Source organism: Amblyomma americanum, chromosome 8, assembly GCF_052857255.1.
Source record: "Amblyomma americanum isolate KBUSLIRL-KWMA chromosome 8, ASM5285725v1, whole genome shotgun sequence".
NCBI lineage: Eukaryota > Metazoa > Arthropoda > Arachnida > Ixodida > Ixodidae > Amblyomma > Amblyomma americanum.
The window spans coordinates 2,042,530-2,067,858 of NC_135504.1; the positions used below are offsets into that span (position 1 = coordinate 2,042,530).

General features: G+C 46.7%; 3 protein-coding genes across 5 annotated transcripts in view; 2 read left to right on the forward strand and 1 right to left on the reverse strand.

Annotated features, from left to right (window-relative positions):
• Positions 1–8,174, forward strand: part of LOC144100789 (fatty acid synthase-like) — a 61,122-nt gene extending 52,948 nt beyond the window's left edge. Inside the window, exons 26-30 of the mRNA XM_077633643.1 lie at positions 566–793; positions 1,480–1,730; positions 4,541–4,801; positions 6,550–6,807; positions 7,811–8,174. Of these exons, the coding sequence (XP_077489769.1) occupies positions 566–793; positions 1,480–1,730; positions 4,541–4,801; positions 6,550–6,807; positions 7,811–7,948 (1,136 nt within the window). The 3' untranslated portion in view covers positions 7,949–8,174. The remainder of the gene's footprint in view (positions 1–565; positions 794–1,479; positions 1,731–4,540; positions 4,802–6,549; positions 6,808–7,810) is intronic.
• Positions 1–25,329, reverse strand: part of LOC144100790 (uncharacterized) — a 272,474-nt gene that overhangs the window by 191,295 nt on the left and 55,850 nt on the right. The window lies entirely within an intron of this gene.
• LOC144100785 (uncharacterized) overlaps positions 17,813–25,329 on the forward strand; it is a 23,426-nt gene continuing 15,909 nt past the window's right edge. The window contains exons 1-4 of the mRNA XM_077633636.1: positions 17,813–17,833; positions 17,935–17,961; positions 18,593–18,670; positions 22,132–22,275. Of these exons, the coding sequence (XP_077489762.1) occupies positions 18,619–18,670; positions 22,132–22,275 (196 nt within the window). The 5' untranslated portion in view covers positions 17,813–17,833; positions 17,935–17,961; positions 18,593–18,618. The remainder of the gene's footprint in view (positions 17,834–17,934; positions 17,962–18,592; positions 18,671–22,131; positions 22,276–25,329) is intronic.

Below are 25,329 nucleotides of genomic sequence, written 5' to 3' on the forward strand. Positions count from 1 at the left end.
GTAATACTAGCTTTGCTTATAGTTTGCTCTTATTACAAATGACATAATAGTTTGAAGTAGTCACACTGAACTCTTGGTTTTCGTTCTTGGTTCAGGTGATTTTAATTTATTCATTTCCTGTACTGTTTCACTTGAGGGAAAAGGTTGCGAAGAAATGCATATTACTAGGAGCGAAGGCGCCGTGATGCAGGTAAAACCAATTTCGCATTGTTTAATAGCCATAGCTTCATAGTATCGCTTCTGTGAAGTATAACAGCCGACGCGGCATTGTATCACACATAGTATCGCTTTCGTCTGCTGGTAAAAGACGTTTCCAGAGAATAACAAGGTCCGTTCATTTTTTTTTTTTTTGCGCTAATGCAACTCAAAGCTGGATTATCCAGACGAGGCTTAGCTGTATGCCACATGAGAGCGGGAGAGTGCGTGTTCCGGGGAATGCGACCTCTTGCCGCCTCCTCGTCCTTGAAATAGTTGTACTGACGGGTATGAGGGCGCCACCGCAGTCGCAGTCGGTTCACCGCCACGGCAAAAGACCCTGAGTTGTTGATGCTGTGACTGTCATCAGGCGTGAAAGATCCAGCCAGCCTGGATGCGAACACCAGCCTCGGCGACCTCGGCATGGACTCCCTGATCGGCGTCGAGGTTCAGCAGACTCTCGAGCGGCGCTACGACGTCACGCTGTCCATGGCAGAAATACGCAAGCTTACGGTAAACAGACTTGTAGCTATACAAGAGGGCACTGGCAACACAACATCTGAAGCTGGAAACGAAGCCAGAACAGGACGAAGAAACGGTGAGCTTCGATTAACAACACTTTTGTGCAGGACTAAAGTATTTAAAAAAAATGAAAAATTTTCCGATAAGCATGGACATTCTTTCATATGAAATGCTGTTATGGAATGGAGAAGGTGGTTACTTGTTGGTATTCTGAAGTACTACTACAGGCCACGAACAAAAATGCTGCTTTGGCATAACTTGAAGTATTAACTGCCAAGGGTAGCTTAATTATGTCCAGCGATGGCTTCCTTTCGCAACGCTGATTCTGCCTTCTGATTCTGTAGATGGAAAGTTCTATAACGTGACGCACTAGTTTTTAACTTGGATTTTAGTCCTAGCCATTCCATCGCATTCTGTGTTTTTTCACGCTGTTCACAGACAGGGCCGAAAATAAGATGCGGCGACATACAATGCAGTCTCCATTAAGGATCAGTCAATGGAAAACCTGGAGACACCTCCACCATTTGCTTAATAATTCATTTTTCAGGAGATGCTCTGGAGCATTGCTGAATATGTTTTTGTTTCGAATCATCTTGAGATATGTCAGTTTGACCATATTTAAATTCTTCCCATCGCTGTCTGTTCTTTTAGATGTTGCTGGGCTCAGTGAAGCTATTATCGACAACTTTCTAATTATAGGATATAACTTCTCTGGAAAATAAGCAATGAATTATTCAGCCAACTATAAAATCCTCGTTTCAGCTGCAGATCCTGCGCTCGAGTCAAAGATGCCACGGCTGAAGCTCACAGAGAAATTGTTTCCTGATCGCGTCCTTGTCGAAATGAACGACCTCGATGGATCCACGCCTCTGTTCATGGTTCATCCTGTACAGGGCGACGTGAGCGTCCTCTTTGAGATCGCAGCGCACATCCCTGTTCGAACAGTCGGGGTCCAAAGAACTGACGAAATTCCCGTGCGCTCCATAGAAGAGATGGCAGCCATATACCTGCAGGTACGTCATCACCGCAAAGCAGTGATTCCTGTTAGCTATAGAGTTTGCGCTCTGTCGTAAAATTAACCGCACTCTGGACATCACTCTAAACGAGCCAGTAAGTTTGGCAGCAGTATGTCGATTTCCAGGTGAGATTTTTAATGATGTCGCCTTGTGTTGGCCGCTGTTGCAATAGGTCAGAGCAAAGTACTGACCACCCGTGTTTTAGCGAGTGAGAATGTGACGTAAACGGGCCTAAAATGTGTCGGCAAGGGAATAGGGGCTGCGGAGAATGTCAAGACTGTGGCTGGGTTTTCCATTTTCGCATAGACGTGAACTTGGGCTCACTGTTGTGCGGAAGCGGGTGATGCATCGTTGCGCAATATTTGATCCCTGAGAGGATAAAATGCGTTGGAGGCCTCACTTTTGGCCAACATTAGCCTTTCTCCATTTTGTAAACCGGAATTCAGCCCCTTTTGTGTCCGCGGCTTGGATATATGATTCTGCCTACTTCTTTCCCTAATCGCCGCTCTGATTGCCACCAGGAAGTTCATAGACGCATCCGTCCAAAGACATTGTTACGAATCTTTTACAGCGGACACGAGGCGTGTCACATTATTTCGTGCTTAATCCTTGCTACGCTTAGATTACCCCACTGCACAACGCATGTGTGCTGTTCAGTGCTTGTCCTTGTGCATACACAAGGAACAACACAAAGCAGGTTGTGACTAAAGAAGCCTTTAGGCGCTCTTTTCGTTATGTCGCTTACAACACACGAGGCAGCACAGATTACGCAGCGTGTACGAGATATTTACTTCGAATCCTCGCGTGCTGTCGCGCCTCGAAGAAAGAATTGATTTCAATTTCAGTTACTTGCCAAGAGTTTCACGTGTTCTAGGTGAGCTCGGTCTGGTGGATGCAAAGAACGAGGGTGTTTATGAGCATATTTATAAGCAGCCAGACGAACAAGGAGGAAAAAAAAACGTCGAAGAGCCCGTGCGAGTGAGGCTACGCACGCGTGCACGAATGCAACAGAGAACACATCACAAAGTACACACTCTGTGTGCTCCAAAAGGATAAAAAGCTGCAATGTTTTTGAGGAGTATCGTTTTGATGATGTGATGATATTGTGCATATATAAGGTCTCTCGTGCCGCTCTCAATTTTTTTTTTGCTTTCCATCTTGTGCTTCGTTGTATACAAAATTCGCGAAGTCTTTAGTAGTGCTCTTGTTCATGTCACCCTAACTGCAAGGTAACCATTACATCAGCAAGTGCAATTTGCATAAGCTTCTACGACCTGCCTGCCAGGTGAAAGAAAGGGTGGGCATGTGCTGCTGAAGTAGCCGGCGTTGTTGCCTACGACGCGCGCCTTCTCTTTCAGTCTTTATATTTCGCACCTATTTCAGCTCCCTTCTGCACGCGGCAGTGTGGTAGTGGTCCTCGTGTAGCCAGGCGACAAGCCTGTACACTTTCATTTTCTTTCTCCCCTCGGTCTGAGCAGCACCTTCTGCTGTCCTCGGCGCAAACGACCTGAGCGCGCCGAGCCATCATTACCAATGCTGGCACCTAAAAAGCGTGGCTTCGAATTCAAGTCAAACTTATGCCTTTGCGCATGAAGTGAATGGGCGGATATATGGACAAAATATGGGGATGGAGAGGTGGAAATGTATCCGCGGGCTGCATTCCTGCACTAAGAGACCCCGACGAAACCTCCTCGTGGCTTATAGCATCGCTAAGGAACCAGACGAAGATGAAAAACCGATGGAGGAGAAGGTGGCAAGGCATTTTAAGAAAAGCAGCCGTCGTTGCAGTCTGGTCTCTAGAGCGTTTTTTCTGGGTCGGTAACCGAAACGACTGTCCCCATCGCCCAGGCATTTCGACTGCATGGGAAAAAGTAAACCTACGGCACGTAATGTTTGACACTTTCACTGGCGATTCATCTTTCGCGCTTCGCAGCTGTGGAAAAGGATAAACTATTTTGGGATGAACGGCTGAATCAGAGGGTCGGGCTCTTGGGGTTCTGCTAGGCCTGCCCACGGAAGCTCCCATGTTCGCAACGACAAGGGATGAAAAGACTAAACTTTGAAATTTACTCATTTTACCTACACAGCATCGTAAATGAGGGTACCATTATAGAAGATATATTGCGGCCATACCACGCTTGCGATTTTGTAGCTACAGCACATTGGTTGCATGAAGGTGTGCATGAGTCAGAAATAATTCCTTCGCGAAACAAATTATTTCGTCGAGATGGAGGGACACGAGAGGCGGCTTAGTTGAGAATGCTGAACGCCATGGGCCACCATGAAAGGGTATGGTGTAAAGGAAGATTTATGGTGAAGTGCGTCTTCTGCCATGCTCCAAGCTCGCACCCTGAGTGTATAAAAGAGATGCGCGAATACGTATCTCTGTACCAATTTGCGATAAAGACAAGTATAAATGGTTTCTTTCCTTACGATGCATAAGATTGTCTGACCGGCCGCACGATGGGAAAAAAAGGCAAGAAATGGACTTTCACTACTACTGGTCATTGCATTTAGCTGTTGAATGGCATCCCTAGCAATGCGGATGAGGAATAGCTCCCGCAAGCCTCAATTTTGAACACGCACTTCCCTGGGCAAGGCTGTCCGTTTTGCTCGAAGGCCTGCTGTTGTCTGAGGCTCTCCGCTTCAAGTGGAGAGCCTCCACCTGTTAGCCGGCTCCCTACCAGGTTGCGCAGGAGGAGAACGCTAAACACAGACGCCGGACAGTTTTAGAATGCATACCGAGACTAGCGCACGAAAGAAAGCACGCCCGGCTTGACATTGATTTCCTTTTCTCCGCGGCACAGAGAATGTTGCAAGTGCAGCCGGCAGGCCCGTACCACCTGGCGGGTTACTCTTACGGAGCAGCTGTGGTGTTCGAGGCGGCCGTGCAGCTTCAGGCCTCTGGTGCCTCCGTGGGCAGCCTCACGCTGCTCGACGGCGGGCCCCGCTACGTTGCAGCGCTGTGGTCGCACCACAAGTCCCGTCTAGAGGGGAGCGAGCACGATGCCGAAACGTCTCTCATCTGCACATTCCTGATGCAGTACGCCGACATCGATGTTCTCGAGGTAAACTAATGGCGCACGAGTGCTACTTATCCCCTGATCAAGGGCAGCTATCATGAGGTGCTGGTGGGAGACAATATAGAACCCTTTTTTTATCTGATTTTAAGGCTTTTAGTTCCTATGCATCAATTATCCTTCAGTAAACTCATATCGCAGACACAACAGAATATTTATATGCAATAGTAGGTATACACACCTTTCTAATACTCCTTGAATGTTTTGGATGGGTTCAACCGGATATGATATTCGAAAGATCTGAACTCGCCGCTGACCTTATTGCTGGCGCTCCTCAGTTATGGCTAGCGTTAGACCCTAAATATCCTTCATGATCAATTCGCTTGAAAACGAGTAAAAAGAAACAATTGCCTTCAATTGTCGGCCGTGCAATATAACAAGAGAACCAGGTTGTCTTAGGCCTCCAGATAGTGAATAGTGAAGAATGGCATTCGTCCTCTTCTGGAACGATAAAAAGTGAGGCCACGATAGCTGAAATTGCGCCATCCAAGCAGGACGTGACAGATATAAGCGCGCTTCTTGGAAGGATAATCTTGCAGCCCCACTGCGGGCACGGTGAGAATAGAATCTCTTGTGTTTGATGACGACCAGTGCAGTCGGATGACGGCTATTATATTTAAAGACGGCCCTCGGCGTTGAAATAAAGAGCACAGGGTGCATTTTAGTGCGTGCTGTTAAGCCCGTCAGTCGCAGATGCGAAGGGAACCGTGGGGCTTTGAAAGTCTTTAGCTTGGTGTGTTGTCTTCATCTGAGTGAAAGTGTAAAATTATTTCAAAATACGTCCAATCCTTCACGCGGAAGAAAATCCGTCACCCAGTCGTCATTCGATAGATCAAGGCAGCTCGTGTTTCAAAAATGCATGTTCACGAAAAACTTTGCTCCTACTATCGCTTCAATTCAGGAAGAGCGTCCGTGAACCAGGCAGAATAGCTCTGTCTTGGATGACTCATGATAACTGTGATGAATGTTTTTTGGTCATGTGACTTCGCAAGCGTCTAAAACCTAATTTGATATAGGCAGCGCATAATTTTTTTTAGAGTGGTAGTTGTGTGCGGCAGGCTTTTGAGGAGGGCAACAATGGCATCAGTGCCGCCTATAGCTTCAGAAAGATACACGTTTCTACCCCGGAGATGAGAGTTTCAGTCAAATGCAGCTCAGTAATAAAGACTACACTGGCGTACGCTTTTTAGGCATTAATTTTTTTATCGCGTAATGAATTTAAGCCTAGCAGCGGGTCTTTGGAATCGGCACCATGCCAGTTGGGATACCTTGCTCTGAACCACGACTATTCCAAGTAACCACTTCGCGGAGGTTGAGAAACGGTGGCGGCACCATTAAGCAGAGCAGGCAGCAATTGGTGGAGCCCCGCAACTTATTTTTTTCCGCTAGCTTCATGTTTTGTGCAATGTAGAGCAGTTCAGAAGCTAGGAATTGTCGGGTAATTAGCTATAGTCCGAGCACTGACCGAGGCAGAGCACTTAATTTTCGTCGACCAGTTCCATTCGGTGGGAGAGCAACAACACTGAGAGCTGTGGTTAGTGGTGTGGGTTGTCACTTGATGGGCCTCGGTGGAGGGCGAAAATTAATAACTTCCACAATAATCCAGGAGTATTGACTTTAAGCGAAATATAGCAACGAGTAGGGCAGAAAATGCCGTCCTGTCTAAGCTCACGGCGCATTCAGAGAAGTGCGTACAGCCACACGATTCTGGTAACAGTCTACGTCACCGCTCGCAGGTTCGACACCAGCTGAACCAGTGTCCTTCCTGGGACGCCAAGACGGAAGTGGCCACTGACATCCTTTTCGGGACCATTCCAGACGTGCATTTGAGTCGCCGGGATGTGGCCACGGCGATGCGAGCTTTCTATGACCTCCTCAGTGTCGGTTCAAACTATCAGCCGAACACAAAGTTCCGCGGTGACGTCGTTCTCATCAAAGCATCTCGGCCGCGAGAGATGGCGAAACAGTTGCCACCAGACTACGGCCTCTCAGAGGTGAGAACATAGCGGATTGTTAATTTTCGCGGGGTTATCGAGTATTCGGCCGGATGAGCTTCATTAGGGCAAAAAAATCTCTAAGAAGCCCGAACCGAATGGCATGCAACGGTGTTAGCTACAGTAGTTTATAGGTTGAAGAAACAGTGCACTGAAGCCAAGTGCCAAATCCTGTGCAAACGACGTTTGTTGAAATTTCCTTCCTTGCTGCCATTTCGTTGCATTTCCTCCTTATTTGTTCCTGAAAAAAAAGGCAAAGCACGCGAAGCAAAAGCAGGGTCTGTATTCTGGAAGTATCCTCTAAGTGGTCATTGATAGCTTGCCAAACTGCTGGCGCTGCTTATTTGCATGGTCTTGCATAGTTATTTTCATTGTAAGCAGATGTGCCTGAAACACGGAGCGTTCATTTAAATATATATTGCCTATAGTCTACTCTGTTGCATGCCATTCGGTTCGGTGTTCTTACATATTTTTTTTCCCTGATGAAGCTCTCACCACGCTTTTAACAAACACACTTGCCTTTATCTAGTAACCGTTATGGACGCCTTTATATAAGTTCGACTTATAATGTTTCCCTTCTGTACGACATTTATCAATGAAATAGCAAACAAGGTTTTATCCAAAAAGACGTAACATAAAAAATGGGATACGCAGACATCTTGCAGCCGCCACTTCAAGATTTTGTGCTACGACTATTCGGCGCCGACCGAAGTGGACACTTCAGTATCACGGGTCCCTGGCATTCAACGAGCAATGTTAGCATTTTATCCCCGCATTACATCCCCGCAGCATTATAGTCCGAGTACCTGAAGCAGGCAATCATATTTTTGTGTTCTTTCTAGTGAAAATTTCACCAGTAGCATTGTCACAAGATTGTGCGACTAAGTAGGCAGTCTCTATTTCTGTGCTGTAGAACGCCGGCCTTCCAATGAGCGTGTAAGCTATTTTACCGCTGATTGGTAAAGTTAAGTGTCTAATGTGCAACCATTTGTTCAAATTTCAGTTCGTTCATGGAACAGTGGAGGTGAACGTTGTGGATGGCTCTCACGAACAATTCATCTTGGGCGAAGGAGCTCGGCAGTGCGCAGCCATCATTGCTCGGCAGGTTCTGCACTGTAAGGCAATTGCCCTGAGGCAATAAACATCGCTTAAAAAAAAGACCCCGCGCATAACTTAGTAAGAACTGAAGACACAACGCGCAAACGCTGTAGGAGCCCATGACGCAACGTATATCTGTGTCTGCTATTTCATCATGCATACATATCAGCTTGCCCTTCGAAAAATCTGTTACGCGATGCATCTATCCTCCCCTTCTGGTACAAAACACATTTCTGCTCTCAGTGGCCGATGCACATGCCGAATAACTGCACCCATTTTACGCAATAAAGACTGCATTCGGACTCCCTAACTAGCGCTGGGTTCCAAATTTTGACCATTTCCACGCGCATTGCTTTTCCTAAAGCATGTTTACTGGAAAGAGAAGGTTGTCACAAAGCGGGTGGCGCAGCAGTCATGCAAGTTTCTAAAACTGTCATTTCTGGCTGGCTGCTGTCGCCAGCGAGGGAAGAGCAGCAGAAGAGAGTAGGGGAGGGTAACGATGCCGTCATGAATGGAATGGATGAGAAAACCATTCGCAAGCCATCTAGCTTGCGAATAGCCACGAGTGGGGACAGGGCCTCCATTTGCAATGCCGAAATAATGTCGAGGACGATCAGTATGAGTAAGGTAAGGCAGCCGTTTGATGAGTCATTTTAAGACGTACAGGTCAGTTATAAGGAAAGAATATGTAGATAAGTGTAGATAGTCAGCATTTGGCAAAAACTGTGGCCATAGCAAAGCACTACGACTATTCGTCTATTCCGCCGAGGTGAACGAGTGGGCTCTAACAAAGGCTTCAAGAGAAAGCCTGTCGGCTGTGAAAGAAATTCTCTTTTTTTTTGTTGGACCATAGCCAGTATAAGAGCGGGCCAGTTCGAAGCCCGCCAAGGTGACACGAGTACTGGCGGCTGTGATGAAGCATGAACATCTCAGATAAAAAGGTGCAGAGAAATATTATGGAAGCTAATCACACACATCAGTGTTCGCACAAAAACACGCGTATAGGGCTGATTTCAAAATGCACTTAATTCCGCGAAAATGCAAACTGTAAACGCTGCATGCGCATTTCAATAGATTAAATATGGAGACATCAGTGAAAAAGGAAAAAAAAAACACGAATGATACGGACGAGCAAGAATATAAAAAAAAACTGTATTGCGGACGAACCACGTCGCGACGGCGAAATATTGTAAGGACAACTGGATTAGCCACGACTGCGTCAATTATGTTTCTTCTGTAAGCATGCGCGTATAATTCTGTGCTGGTCGACGACATAAATGGCGACTTCTTTCTTACCTCTTGAAATCCCTTCTACCAGCTCCGGACATTTTGCCGGCGCATGTAAGTTGGCGGATGTTCTCTTTCACACCACAACGCCTAGCAACGAAACAAGGTGTCTCGTGTCCGGCTGGTGAGGGAATCGCGGCTGCAACCCATTTCAATGTGAGCCTGCTGGCGTCGTTGACAACTTGTGTAGACGACGGAATGGAGCGTGCACACGCCAACTGCAAATGGTTGCGTAACGGCTAGAAGAAACCTCCAGGACAAACTGCAGCTGGCCTCTATCAATAGAGAGTACGGCGTCCTCAGCAAAAAGTGGCCATCCTCGCCGAAAATGGGGCTTTGACGAGCCAGAAAAAAGACCACAAACAGGGGCCGTATTCTGCAAGGATCCATTACCCGCTTTCCACTTCGGATCCTCTGGCATTGGCCACTTCTGCTCAGTGACGTAGCTGCGACATTCAATCGTCCACGGGAAGCGACCCGGACATCGCCATTCGCTGCATTTCGCAGCCAAGGCGCGTGCCGGGAGTGGCGAAGGCTAGCGTCGACGCGGGGACACGCTGGATGGTGATCTCTGTGACTAGCCACTTTCGTCCGAATCTTCGTCTCAACCTGCCGTCGCTCGAACGTCACGCCAAGTGAAATGAAAAATGGATATGCTTATAGAACACGGCAAACAATAACAGGCAATGCGACCAAAAAAATAGCAGGTTTTGTGTAGGCATATAGGTGTGTTCGTCCTCTCCAGGCCCAATGCGCGACGACAGCTTTTCAACACCCTGCACTCGGTTCTCCTGGCGGCGGCCGCTCCAAAGCTCACCTCACGTGAACACAGGTGGCACATACTCGAAAGTTCCAGCCGCTGTATCCGCATGTTTCATATGGCTCATCCCGCGTGTGAACATAATTTTTGGTCAGCCGGTGAACGTCGAATTTTTCGCTCTCGACATAATGCGATGCCTTGTAAATCTTAAGAAGGTCCCTCTTAGTGCAACGTCGTGAAGGGCAAAGTGCGCATGAAATACAATATCTACAATAAATAAATCACGCTGACCAGGGATTTTGGATCGAGTGACGACTAAAAGTTCGACAACTGTAGCTATATTCGATGCAATCTGAGTGCAGGTAGTGAAAAAAAAAATATCCCGATCTCTCTTCGCCAGAATAAGCCACAACCGCAAATTTGTGCGCATTGATTAACCTCGCCTCGTCACTGGAATATGTCAACAGACATAATCATGCACTGAAAGCATACTTTGATTGGACCGAGCATGCTGTCGCGGCATGACGACACGAACGGCTTCATTACAACCTGATGCCCAATGTGCAAGGTCACATAGCGGAACGACATGGGCAAGCTTTCAACTTATGTTTACAGTCCTGCAATGAACGTTCTTGTAAAAGTGCAGAAGTGAGAGGAAATAATGTAGTCATAAAAATAAAAAAAGTAACAAGTGTATTCCTCAGTGCGCGAATATAAACGCAATAACGCACAGTTTCACTCTGAACTTCCGGCTTTCAGCGCCCTCTTCCACTGTCGCGCCGACAGCTGGTCATGACGGCAGATTACGAGCGCGAATTACCGTGATATAAAGGCGCTATCGTTTCATTTCAGTGGCAGTATTCTGCGCACATCCGGTCGTTTCGTTAACGCCATCATCGACACGCGGGCTTCACAGCGCCCAGTCGTGGCGCGGATAAACAAGCGAGAGTAGTTGTTTCAGATGCGCTCAGTCTCGCTTGTTTAGCCGCTCAGCGCCGCTGACGAGCCGGCGGGTCGATGCGTAAAGAATTGGCCCTGTGCAATTGAGTACTCTGGCTCTAGCAAATTCAACTTCTTGTTTAAAAGTAAAACGAACAATGCTCACCAGCCTAAAGTGCGGCAGTGGGCTCCTCACAGTCCACGCACTTTTGTCTGCCCACACGACGACGGTTCGGCAGCGTGGCAGAGGTCTCACTTTTCCTAGAAGCTGCGCCATACACAGGCCGTCCTTTTGATGTCACGGGAAGACGGGGCAGCCATCACCACGAAACAGCGCGTTGAGTCTCGACTGCCAGCACGGCTTCGATGCAGATGCCATTAGCGCGCTCACACCGAGGCGAAGAGTGGTGAGCCGAGGCGGCCGTTGCCCTGGCAACCAAAACGCCCGTAGCCACGGAGAGAAGAGCTTCGGCTGAGTCGGCGCCGGGCGCGCAGCCACACACGTCCGCCCCGGCCCACACGGTTACCGTTGATGAGCGCCAGACTGGCTACTTTACGATCCCGTCTGGCGACGAAAAGTTCGGCCTGGCACTCTGGCTACTTCTATTCTGGCACATTTAGTAGCCATTTTTTTTAATCGCACCATCCTCGCCGGCGAGCCTACATTCCTGCGTGGCGCGTCTCTTAAGAAGGTGACATCTTCAGAAGAACGATTTTACCAAGGGGCCGTGAGAGAGCGCTGCTTCCAGTTCTTGGGACACACAACTCCTACAGCGCGTTGAAATGCCTCAACTACAGTTCGGAGACTGCACGTCCTCAATCCTGGTGAGATAGAGAGCGCGAAGAGCAGTGGAGGCGTACTTAAGCTGCCACTGCATTTTCCTTCACCGAGCTGGACTCAGAAATACGCTGAAAGGCACTGCACGCGTTGGTTGACTCCTCCTACTTTCGTAGGCGAGTTAAATAAAAAATCAGGAGCCGGGATGCTTAATTCGATTAAATATAGAAATCGGTTCCAGAGGAGAATAATTCAAAATTTCTAAGTATGCCCGGAGCGTGTAGATGCAGTTCCCGCGGTAAAAAAGACGAGCTCAGAATCCCCTTTAGTGCAACTTCAATATTGAGTGGAAATAAAGTTTTCTCTCTCTCTCTCTCATCTTTCTACCATCATAGGTTCCCAATAAAGGCGCACGTATTTTCGTGGCTAAGTTCCATTCGTTGTACAAGCAACCTGCATTGTAACACACGTTGGGTGTAACTACACCGCCGATGAGAGTGGCTCATGTGGCGGCACCAGCATCCGGCTCGTTTCAAGTCGGCCGCTCCGCCGCCGCTCTCAGGGTGTAGCTGAGAAGTTTGCATCTGCGCTTCGGTCGGCATGAGTGCGCGTTCAAATAACCAAAAGTTCTTTGTTGTGATATGCACCATCAAGTAAAGCAACTCAAGTTTTTAAAAAAATTCTTTATTACTTTTTATTTCTGCATGTGTCGCCGCATATGTAACTGTGTGTTCTGGGGATAAATCGGCGATATCCTTCCACCCCACGCAAAGCGGATGCATTTTCGTTGACACCTCAACGATTCCGAGACGAGTCCGAATTGATGTGCAAAATCGTTGAATTTTATTTTTCGCCACGACAAAAAACGCTACCCCCTTGATTAAGCAATGATACGCGGAGCGACTGGAGCAAGAGTATTCACGCGTGCCTGCCAGGAAAGCTGCTTCATTAAAAGACCAGTCAGCGCTCGTTTCCCTTCGCATCATGATGAAAACCTTCCACCCTTTTTTTTCCCATTCAAAAAGTGCTAGAGCCTTCGAAAATAATTGATAACAGAAGAGATGAGCTGGCTTCACAGTTTGTTTCCACGCGAAGCATGTGAGTGCAAGGACATCTCATGTCTCCAAAAAACCTGAGCTCACACTGACGTCACCGCTTTCCGCACGCAGTGAAAAACGAAAAAGCGAGAGCACAGCGATCGTAATAATCCCCAACGGCTTTCGTTTCGTACCTGATGGGTCCCCATTCTTTTTGGACATCTTGGCAAAACATTTTATTATTTTTCCTCTTCCGAACATGAACCTACGGTAGTTTTGGATACTTTTTGCGGCAACAAGAAAGCCTCCATGCTCGAAGCTGCCTTGCGCTGGCTCTTGCGTTGCTCAGAGAAAATTGTAAAAACATTACCTTCGCGTAACGCCTCGCTTATCCTATTGAAAAATGTGTAGAGGTTTGAACGGGTCAGGAAACAAGATTATAGAACGTTTGACTGAGGCTTGAGGCCGTCGAACTCGAAAGTCGCGGGTTTGATCACGCCTGCCTGCCTGCCTGCCTGCCTGCCCTGCCCTGCCCTGCCCTGCCCTGCCCTGCCCTGCCCTGCCCTGCCTTGCCTTGCCTTGCCTTGCCTTGCCTTGCCTTGCCTTCCTGCCCGCCCGCCCGCCTGCCTGCCCGTCTGCCCGTCTGCTGCTGTTGACTGGTCAACCGCTTACTTAACAGGGTATGAACGTACGGGTATGAACGTGAAAACTAACAGGGTATGTACGTACACCTTAGAGGCCACATCATCACAAGTCTGACTACTTCCACCGCAGGGCAAAGACCTCCCCTATGGCTCTTCAATTAACCCTGTCCTTTGGCAGCTGCGCCCACTCTATGCCTGCAAACTTCTTAATCTCATCAGCCCACCTAACTTTCTGCCACCCCCTGCTACGCTTGCCTTGTCTTAAAATCCACTCCGTTGCCCTTGAGGACCAGCGGTTATTTTGCCTCCGCATTACATGCCCTGCCCACGCCCAGATCTTCCTCTTCATTTCGACTAAGAAGTCATCGACCGTCGTTTGTTCCTTGGCCTACACTGCCCTCTTCGTGTCTCTTAAAGTTACATGTATCACTTTTCTTTCCATGGCTCGCTGCGCCTTCATCAATTTAGTCTGAACCCTTTAAGTTATCCTCCTTTTTTGTGGCCCATACCGGTAAGATAAGCCTTTTCTATACTTCTCTTGATGGATATTCTGAAACTGCCAATCATGACCGAAGAGAACCTGCCATATGCAGCCCATTCTTATAGTTATTTCACTCTAGTGATCCGGATCTGCGGTCACTATCTGCCCTAAATAGATGTGCAGTCGAACCTCGTTGTAACGAAACGGTTTATGCTTATTTATTTTTTCATTGCTCTCTTCGCCTTTTATTCTCATATTTGCAGTGCAAGATGAATAGAAGGGAAGAGTTGTCCTTATGTTCTTTTTCTTTTAACGACATATTACCGATGTCCGAACTATGCAGAATGTTGACCCATTTCTTTTTAAAGGGGCAAAGAAATGGCATCACAGTGAAGCACGGCGAGAAATCCGGCGCGTCGGGAATAAATCTTTCTGCGAAAGCAGGGATAGAACTGGAGCTGCATCATTCGAGCTGTTCGTCTTTTTCTCAAACGTCACCGCAGTTGTCCGAGCCGAGTAAAGTTTCAAGTTACAGAAGTGTTGCTTGTTGGGCGAGTTGGTGATACATAATAATAGAACAGCGCGTACCAACATAGGACAAAAGGAGGAACAACGAACAACACGAGCGCTCGTGTCGTTCTGTGCTCCTCCTGTTGTCCTGTCTTGTTACGCGCTGCTTTATTATTTTAAATTACGCCTGCCGAAGACTTAACAGGCGCTTTTTCTAAATCTTCTGCCGGAATTTGGGGAAATGTGATGGCCAATCCGCCGTAGTTTGCATGCGCTGTCTTTTTTCATTTGTGGACGACAATCAGAGCAGCTTCATGCGTTGTGCAGGGCGAGCAGAGAAGAAAGAAGAACATCTACGCAGCCAGCCTGTGTATCCTGACTCCTGTAACACCCAGTGGTATGCGCACCTGTCCCGGTACCTCGCTTTCAAGCATATAAGATGCTCAGCCCCCAATCTGGGCTTAGTTGGTTGCTTCGTGGCACGTGTCTATAGTCGTTCTCATGATCTTTGGAGCCTGTTTATTCTGCTTTCCCGCGGCGACCTTTCGCTGCAGCAGAACGTGTCACGAGGTGGAAAGGTGTTGCCGATGGCAGCGTCATGCGGCCGCGCACGACGGTGAGAAAGCGCCGAACGCAGCGCAACCCGTCGTCAAGGCCAAACATCGCGTCAAGCGACACGTGCACCAAAGAAGGCCGAGACCTGAGGCGAAAAGCGTTGCGGCTCGACGGAGCGGCACGGGAAGCGGCAAGTACTGCTGTGCGACTCTAGAGGAGCGGTCGCTGGCTGTGGCTCCGCAAGCCACGAAAGCCGTAGACGCAGCCCATGTGCGGAAAACAGAAGAGGGCTTAATCAGCAGCGGCTTCGGCAGCCGAAGGACCTGGCCAATGCGCGAGTGCGACTTCCACAAGCACTAACCATGCAGCATGCCTTTCCTGCATTGCATTTCATTCTTACGCCTACTCTCGACGACGAGATAGTCGATATCTTTGGAGTTCCTCCTTACCGCAATAGTTCAGCATTCGCAGGTTAGCGTTTAGCCTGTAGTGTAGCCTTTTTGCTTTCAATTATTCTTTTCTATGCGGTATTCTTTCCGCCCCAGCCTTGAGGCGTTCTTTAGTGGTTGATAGCGGCGCACTCATTTATTTTTCTTGTTTTTGGCCGTTACATTCGTAGCCTTACAGAATATTGTAACAACGAGCCCAGGTCAATGGCGCAGTCTGTACCAACTGCCGGCAGAGGACACGAGCCAGCTCCTTCGACCTTCTCGCCTCAGGAATGCCCGTCTGTTGAACGGACAGCGGGGAAAATAACGGGTTATTCTCCATGATGCCACTCTGCAGCGGCCATAATTTCAGGCAAACATAATCACGCTCTCAAACCTAGCATTATCAAGATAGCTTGTTGAAGCTAAAAAACCTTGTAATCAGAAAATGGCGCCGCCACCTATTTGAAGAAAACCACTAAATTTAGGGCCATTTCGTTGCCGAAAGGATCCTCACGCCGATGCAGCGCTCGCGGAGACGTAGCAAATATCCGTGAAGTATTTTATTGATTTGAAGCTGTTTCTACATTACGTCTCATTTAACAAAATGTCATCTAGAGCTATGTGAATTGCAGAATCTTATAGGGACAAAATGAAAATTTCTAGCATTCCGCCGTGCGCACGGGCGTAGAGATAATAGGGGTTTCTCTATCGCTAAAGCTGCTATATGCACACAGCAACGGAAGATTCGCACAACAGATTTGCGCATGTCCCCTATTAACTTAGAGGGATTGTCTCGGTGCCTGTCATACATTTTCTTGGGCTTCTGCTTACTTGAACATTTAGAACATCGCACGGCTACTGTAACAAAATATGTTTTAATGCAGTTTGCTTCGAGAAGTAATCAAAGAAACAAATATTTTCAAAAAGTATTTCATATACTTTTGTGAGTGAGCGCGTGAGCGACTCCAGCAAAGATTAACAAAAAGATCAACCTTAATTCTTCCCTTTAAACACTCTGCGTTCTTGACAACAATGGCGAGCAATATTAAAGGCCTGGTTCTGAAATTCGTGCCACCGGTACACTCTTTGGGGCACTGTGTGAAGTGAGTGGACAGGACCATATAAATCTACGCCATTTTCTTTTACAGGTCTGGCATAAAACGTTGTGCTCTCTCAGGGGTCTCCGAAGGTCGCCATCTGACGCGCCAAGTCAGTTAAAGAACAAAAAGCGAGATTATAATATTTGAGGTTTTGCATCTCCGGCTTGGAAAGGAGACACAAGGTAAAAGATTTTAATTATCGTGGGGACTTTCCACCTCAGAGCACTGAAGAGAGAAAGCCAAGGTAACTGTCGAAAAGATCTGCTTCCCCAAAGGTGCACCCAATGATACAGACTTAATACTCCGAAAGCGCAGTGACACACACACACACACACACACACACACACACACACACACACACACACACACACACACACACACACACACACACACACACACACACACACACACACACACACACACACACACACACACACACACACACACACACACACACACACACACACACACACACACACACACACACACACACACACACACACACACACACACACACATCTCCATCAGTTGGAGATGTGCTTTGTTCGGCACCCGATGTTGCATTCCTGAAACATGCATCTGCTGTACACTGGTGGAGAAACGCTTAGCGGATCGGGGTGTGGAAAAATATTCACTTGGGCCCGAACATTCAAAGCAGGTCACTGAGAAACAAAAGCTAGAGGTCACGACCAGTCAAAGGAGGTGACTGAAAAACATAAAAGCTAGAGGTGACTTGCGGGCAACACCCGCTCAAACAAATACGGAATGACTAGCTAATGAGCCAATGCAGCAAAAAAAAAATCCTTTTCCGCGAATCCGCATCTCGTAAACTTTTTTCCACGACTGTACGGGCGGTGAGAAGGGATGCCGATATTTCTCAGTCCTTTCACCCCTGCATATGCACAGTCATGTGGTTTCACCTCTGCGTTCAATGGACTTTTGTAATTTGGTCTACTGGTAATCCTCTCCAAAGGGCTCTACTGATTTCTTGCATAAATCTTTTTTCCGTTACATTTTAGAGCATGGAGAGAATCGTAAGTATTTTGCGGTCTATTGTGGATATTTTTTTTATCACCATGGTCACGAAAACAACCGTGAAGCTGCACTACTTCCAAATAAAAAAGGCACGTTTTGTTTCTGTTGCCAGTCTCCACATATACAAAATTTTCACGTGTTTTTTTAAGCATTTTGGTGCATGGCAACGATGAATTTCTGCGCTAATTATTTTGATTTTTTTTTCAAATCTTTCAGTCATTCCTAGGGCTACTACCGCAAGCAGTAAGATAATCCAACATGATTTATTTAGGCATTTTGGCGCATGGCAACAATGAATTTCTGTGCTAATTATTTTGATCTTTTTTTCCTTTTCAAACTTTCAGCCTTTCCCAGGGCTACTACCACAAGCAGTAAGAGAATCCAGCATGATTTATTTAAGAATTTTGGCGCATGGCAACAATGAATTTCTGTGCTAATTATTTTGATCCTTTTTCCTTTTCAAATCTTTCAGCCTCTTCTGGGGCTCCTACCGCAACCAGTAAGAGAATCCAACATAACTTGACTCTGTTTTTGGTTCGTTCAATTATTCTAGGGCGTTTGTCTTATTTTATGATTTATTTAACTTTAGTTTGGCGTCTTTCGGCAGCTTTTTGCACGCAAAATACCTCTTCCCGGATATTGTTCACAATGTTTTATGCATTCTTTCTCTATCAAATCAAGGAGAATATTTTTCATTCAACTTTCTTGGTGCTTCTCAAGGCGCGCCTTAAAGATGGTTCTTTGCTTATGTCTATTCTATGTGCGGGTCTGCTTATGTCTATTCAGTGTGAGTCCGTCTTATCGCAAACGTCATTAATTCTCCTATCTTAGGTTTTGCCTTTATACTATTTTTGTGGTTATTTCTTGATGGCTTCCTTATTCAGCGTCAAATGTATTTATCGCACACGGAAGATTTGCTGTATCTCTTTCACAAGCAGATGAAGGCTCCCAGATGCCTCTTACTGTTTTCATTGTCGCTACCATAGCGCATACGTGTTTCCAGTGTATTATTTATATCCTAATTATTCAGAGGCACATCGTTTAGAGTTTACTAGCCGTAGAAATCTCCTAGAAATAACATGTCTGGAGCTGGAAATAATATGTCCTTTCCCACTGTACGCTCTGTTCAGTATCTGCGACCACGCCGAGAGGAACCATGCCTACAACAAGCTCCTCTACGGCACCAAGAGCAATCTGGCCAACTAACTGTACGTTTACGGAGTGAAGTCCCCATTTTGCGTGGAAATCACTTTCGTTGCCGTGCTCGTAACAGGAGCTAGAAAAAGTACATGTATTGCTGTGCAGCCGATATCCGTTCGGGCTATAGGGAGCAAGCTCCCAACGAAGTAAAAAAAGGAACACCTTTCTGAGTACTGACACTAGAGTACCAGAATAATCTTAAAATTCTGCATTGATTCCAATCGTTCTCTATTGGTGTGTGATTGATTCAAAGGAAGTCATGACCTGCATTCCCGTTTCGTCATGTTCTCAAGGGGGAACACTGCCCAAGGCGCAGTATTGGGTAGCCGCCGCGGCGGCTCAGTGGTTATGGTGCTCTTCAACTGACTCGAAAGACACCGGTACGATCATGGCCGCGGCGGTTGCACTTCATCATTATCATCATCAACATCATCATCAGCCTGACTACTCCCACTGCAAGGCAAAGGCCTCTCCCATATCTCTCCAATTAACCCTGTCTTTTGCCAGCTGCGCCCACCGTATGCCCGCAAACTTCGTAATCTCATCAGCCTACCTAACATTCTGCCGCACCCTGCTACGCTTGCCTTCACTTGGAATCTATTCTGCCACCTTTAAGCAGGAAGAGTTATCTTTCCTTCGCATTACATGACCTGCCCAAGCCCACTTCTTCCTCTTGTGTCCGACTAGGATGTCATTAACACGCATTTCTTCTTTCACCCGCTCTGCCCGCTTCCTCTCTCTCAACATTACACCTATCGCTTTGCTTTCCATGCCTCGCTGCGTTGTCCTTAACTTAAGCTGAACCCTTTTCGTTAGCCTCCACGTTTCTGCCCCGTAGTTGAGCACTGGTAAGATGGAGCTCTTGTACACTTTTCTCTCGAGGGATATTGGTAAACTGCTATTCATGATCTGAGAGAACCTGTCATGTGCGCTCCACCTTATACTTATACTTCTAATTGTTTCCTTCTCAAGATCCGGATCAGTTGTCCCTACCTGCCCTAACTAGACGTATTCCTTTACCACTTCCAGCACCTCCCTGCCAATTGTGAACTGATGTTCCCTTTCTGGACTGTTGAACATTACTTTGGTTTTCTGCATGTTAATTTTAAGATCCAGCGTTCTGCTCTGCCTGTCTAACTCATTGATCATGATTTGCAGTTCATCTACTGAGTGACACACAAAGGCAATGTCATCAGCGAATCGAAGATTATTTAGGTGTTCTCCATTAACTCTTATCCCCAACTGTTTCTGATCCAGGCCTCTGAATACTTCCTGTAAACAGGTGGTGAATATCACTGGCGAGATCGTGTCTCCCTGCCTGACGCGCTTCCTTATTGAAATTTTATTGCTGAATTCATGCAGGGCTGTGCAGTAGCAATAATAATAATAATAATAATAATAATAATAATAATAATAATAATAATAATAATAATAATAATAATAATAATAATAATAATAATAATAATAATAATAATAGTCAATCTTTATTTTTCGGTGCCCAGGAACAACCCAAAGGTCTTGGTGCTGGTACATCATTCACACGCACAAAATGTAAATTTATTTCACTACTAAGGAAGACACTCAGGGGAGGTAATGCAGCAGTCAAGGCGATAGAAAAAAAAGACACATAAACTAGGCGTGACAGCAAGCATGAAGCAAATAAGCGAAAACAAGAAAACAAAGATGATGATGATAATAATAATATTAATAATAAAAATAATAATAATAATAATAATAATAATAATAATAATAATAATAATAATAATAATAATAATAATAATAATAATAATAATAATAATAATAATAATAATACTTGGTTTTGGGGAAAGGAAATGGCGCAGTATCTGTCTCATATATCTTTGGACACCTGAACCGCGCCGTGAGGGAAGGGGTAAAGGAGGGAGTGAAAGAAGAAGGGCAGAAGAAGGTGCCCTAGTGGAGGGCCCCGGAATAATTTCGACCACCTGGGGATATTTAACGTGCACTGACATCGCCCAGCACACGGGCGCCTTAGCGTTTTGCCTCCATAAAAACGCAACCGCCGCAGTCGTGTTCGAGCCCGGGAACTCCGGCTCAGTAGCCGAGCGCTCTAACCACTGAGCAACCGCCGCGGGTGCAGTAGGTATAGACATCTTCCAGTATTTTCACAATAGACCATTCTACGCCCTGATTACGAATTTCGATGGAGCTGAAATGCTAGAGGCATCTGCACTGTGCGATGTTAGTGCTAGTATACACGAACGCCATGTGGTCGAAATTATCCTGAGCCCTTCAGTGTGGCGTATCTCATATCCTAAGGCGCTTTGGAACATTGAACTCAATAAACCAAAAGAATGGCGTGCACGTAATTCGTGAGGAGTTAATACCTAATCATGTGTGTGCCTTCTTCGATATGGGATGTTGCGAACAGTAAAATAATTGCTTCTTCTGTTATCACTCTCCAAGCGTTTGTCTTTGCAAAGTATGTTTCTCATTGTTCGACAACAAAACTTTCTGTTCTCCACAGCATATCACGATTCGTGATTGTAGTGACTCCGGATTGAGTGGACCTCCGTGCAGGGACTAGCTCAGCACATACTTGGATGCGCCGCAACTTTTTTATCATTAGTTCAAGCCCGAATTTTAAAATTACAGTGTTTACCCACAGTTCAGAACTGCTTATTGCAGTTTTGTTTATCAGGGTGTATTGTCTTTGTTTTGTTAGATTAAAACAAAAGCGCGAAGATGTAAATCTTTTCACGCCTATGGCCGCTGCCACGCCCCGATGTTAACACCACCAAAGTCTTACCTATGGATGAAACTCGATTACACAAAGTCGCAGACAATAAACAGGGTGCAGGTAATGTGACTGTTCCCAGTTGATAGGGGCTACATCTTGGTGTTACAAAAGTGCTAGGAGAATAGGGCTATATGTCGCTCTGCGGAAATTTTATGGTTCGCCGTGAAACAGCGCGTGCGATCAAAAACACTCCGGGCCCTATCTTAACTCCGAAGCATTGTTTTGTCTGGTTGTTTGCTTGCTCATTATATCTCTGAAAACCTGTTCATTCAATACGACGCTAACACTGCAACGCCAGATTGCATAGTCGCCTTAAAAAATTTAAACCCGCACACTTTTACTCTAAGCGGAAAAAATGATGGCCGTAAAATTTCCTTGACGGAGACAACATATATGTACATTTTTGAAACCCTCCAAAAATTTAACGCCAACAATTTGGTGTTAATGATAACGACAAAATTTTAGCCAACTTAAGTGCGCTTACTGTCAAATTAGCCGCATGCGGAAATCGCTCAAGTTTGATCGACGACTCCGTGCACCCCTGTACTAGCTCGATACATGTAAAGCCGGCTATTTAATTTTTAATATTTCCGTTACATTGCTCACATGTTTTCTGCCGACGCACAAATGCACAGCCGCTTGGAAACTCATAGGTGCGCATTCAAGCTGCTGCACCACCTGTGGCTGCAGGGACAAGCACCCTGCTGTGCACCATCCAGGCCCCAAGGAGCCCCAACCGGATTGCGGAATACTTAGGACAGCGGCTGCCGCCGCCGGACATTTGCAACTACACGATCCTCGACATCGACCAGTTACCGGACGGAGGCTACAACGGTAAGTACACGAGCTCGCGTCCGGCCTCGCTACAACTCAAGCTGTGGTTGAGGCAATGTAGCGGCTGTACATATTCGCAAGTGAAGGTGCTGAACGTGCACAGAAACTGGCTTTAATGACACCACTATCCCGCCAGGTGCTCCTTGCCTCCTGAGCGGGCCGTCAATCGACGCTATGACTCATCATTCCAGCCCACACAAAGCACACGGACACTAGACAACACGGACGCTGCTGGAAACATGAGCCGAAGTGTTACAAACCAACCCAGCTGTCTACGCATCTAACGTAATTAAGCGACTGAATGTCGTGGAAGGGAAGGGGAGACGACGGCGCCGGGATAAGAAGGTGCGCGACCGCGAATGCGATGCCGCCTGACGCGACATTTCCAACGCCATACCGTTGTGCGGTCAGGTTTCTGTGAGACACCTGATGTGATGCTAACGTCAGCTTCAGATGCACTGAAACCTCTCTTGCTAGTATAGTATCTTAGGGAAGCGGAGCTAGGACACAATTTGTGCTGAAATTCGCAGCAGCTTTGGTGATCACTGGTCCATATTTTTATCTTTGGCGCTAAAAATGGTGGTTCCAAACCCCTACGCAACGATTGTTGAAAGTGAAGATATTGGCCCCAAAAGAGCTCCACAATGGAAAAGGGCAACCCTAACACTAATACATTGGCTGACCTGAAAGGTGTTGAAAGAGTAGGATGCCTTATATTCACTGATATTTTGTTGCGAAGTTAGCAATCACAGAGGCTTAGAGCACCCATCTTGTATCTGTACTACTGCCAGCAGGAGATAGCAAACCCCGTGAATCTCAGTGCCAAGTCACTGAGTGTTCGCCACGATATCGAGGAGTGAAACTGAGGCGCGTGAACCCAAAAATTAAGTCCGCACCACTTCTAGTTACAAAGTGTGTGCATGATCTGCTTCACAACACCGGCAAAGCCTGCAAGGCAAGTCCTGTAGAGGTCCAGGAGAGCACCTTGCGTTGCGGAAGCATACATCCGCCTCCGTGTTCTTTATTTAAGGCCATCCTAAAATGGAAGCACAATTTGGTGCCTGAAAAAACCCTATACTTGGCATCGTTTTGTAGTTACAGCAACGGTGCGTGTCAGAAACAGCAGCGAGGTGTTCCCACTTGTCTGGAGTGAGTGCGGTTTTAAAAGCGACAGCATTTACTGCTCTCCTCCGTAGCGTCTTCGCTGTGTGCGCCGTGTGCGCGAGCTTGACCTTGAACCAATTAGAAACCGCGTGACAGCTGTGACGTCACTCAGCTGCAGCTGCCGCCGCCACTGAAGCTATAGGCCGTCGGCGTTCATTGTGTTCATTGGCGTTGGAGTTGACAAAGTTCTAGACTCCGATGAATTTGAGGAAAGAAAGGGCGCATAACTGGCTCCCTGGTGGTGGTGGTGGAAAACATTTAACAGAAGTTATGCATGAGCTGACCCAGAGGGGGCCAGCCCTTACAAGTACTAGGTGCAGGTCCTTAGTTCGAGGTCCCACGGGCATCGGCCGCCGCCCTGGCGTGCCCGACCAAGGCCCGTTGGGCCTATAGGTCGTGGCAGCCGAGCAGGGTCACCTCCCAGTCCTCGCGGGATGGGTTGGGGTGAGGGAGGATAGCAGGGTTGGAGGGGCCGGTCCACACCATGTGGTATAGATGTCCAAAGACTTCTCCGCACAGTGAGGACAGCTGCCCGGGAAAAGTAAGGGTCGAAGTGTTTGAGAGCTGCCCGGCATAGCTAAGTATTAGTTTCTAGATGATGTCAGGACGGCGCGAAAAGAACAAGGACAATAGAGGCACAAGAACACAACAGGACAGGCGCCAACTTGCAACTGAGGTTTATTCGCCCAAACCCTTACATTGTATGAATCACCCGAGCCGTATCGTAGAAGCCTATCACACAAGAATAACAGATTGTAAACAACAATCAGAATTCAGGAAGTAGGTGCTACTTCTAACAGACCGGAAGATACATTCATGCATTTAGCACTACACTCCTGATAAATGCAAACTTTTTTTTTGACTAGGTCCGAAGATTATCTGAGCCAAAACCAACAGGAAAGCAATTCATCCTCACCACAAAGACCCACGCTTGGCCAAGGCAAACAGATCGCAATATCAAAATTCCTGCTTTAACACATCATGTGATAATGAATGAATGACCAACAACAAACTCGAAAAAAATGATGGACATGAAAGCTTAAAAGCTTCGAGAAATACTCTCAGCGTCAAGTACTAAAACAAGTGTCAAAACTTAAAACCTTCGAGAAGTCCTCTCAGCCTCAAAGAACTAAAGGTATTGAATTTTACACAATTCTCGTTTGGCTGTTAAAATATATCCAGGACCAACAAACTATGCAGAGAAAACTTAAACACATTAAAACCTAAAGACACCCTTCGAGAAAAGCCACCTCAGCGTCACTGATTGAAATGGATGGTTTACTAACGCTTGCGCTTCCCGCTTTCTTAATAAAATAGGCCTCTACTACTTCTCGTTCGAACCTGTCTTTCCCGCCCTTCAAAAAAAAAATGTTTTGTCTAGTTCCGGACGACACTCTTTGCAGGTTTTGCAGTGGTCTGCAAGGAAGCTTCCGTGTTGGTTGCGCACATTCCGCAAGTGCTCACTGGCACGTTCATTGAAACATCGAGCCGTTTGCCTTATGTAAACGAGACCACAGCTTAGAGGAATCTAATACACAACTTGTGACCTGCATTTGGTGAACTGTTTTTGATGTTTAATAGGGCAAACCGGTCGTTTCTTTTCCGGTTTAGTCATAGTAGAGATCTTTGACAGCTTTGATGGGGCCGAAACACAACTTGCACCTCATGTTTGCTTGCGACTTTTTTTATGCCATGGGAAACTTTGTGAATGTAAGGAATGAAAGGGACAGATTTATTTCGTGCTTCCGGAAGTCTCTTATCATGAGGTCGCTTCAACTTCTGGATTCAGATTTCGGAGACAGCCGAAATCAAAAGGGGCGGGTAACCGGCTTCTTGCAACCTCTGAATTTGGTCACCAAAGCTCACAACATCATGTGATGGCACGACTTT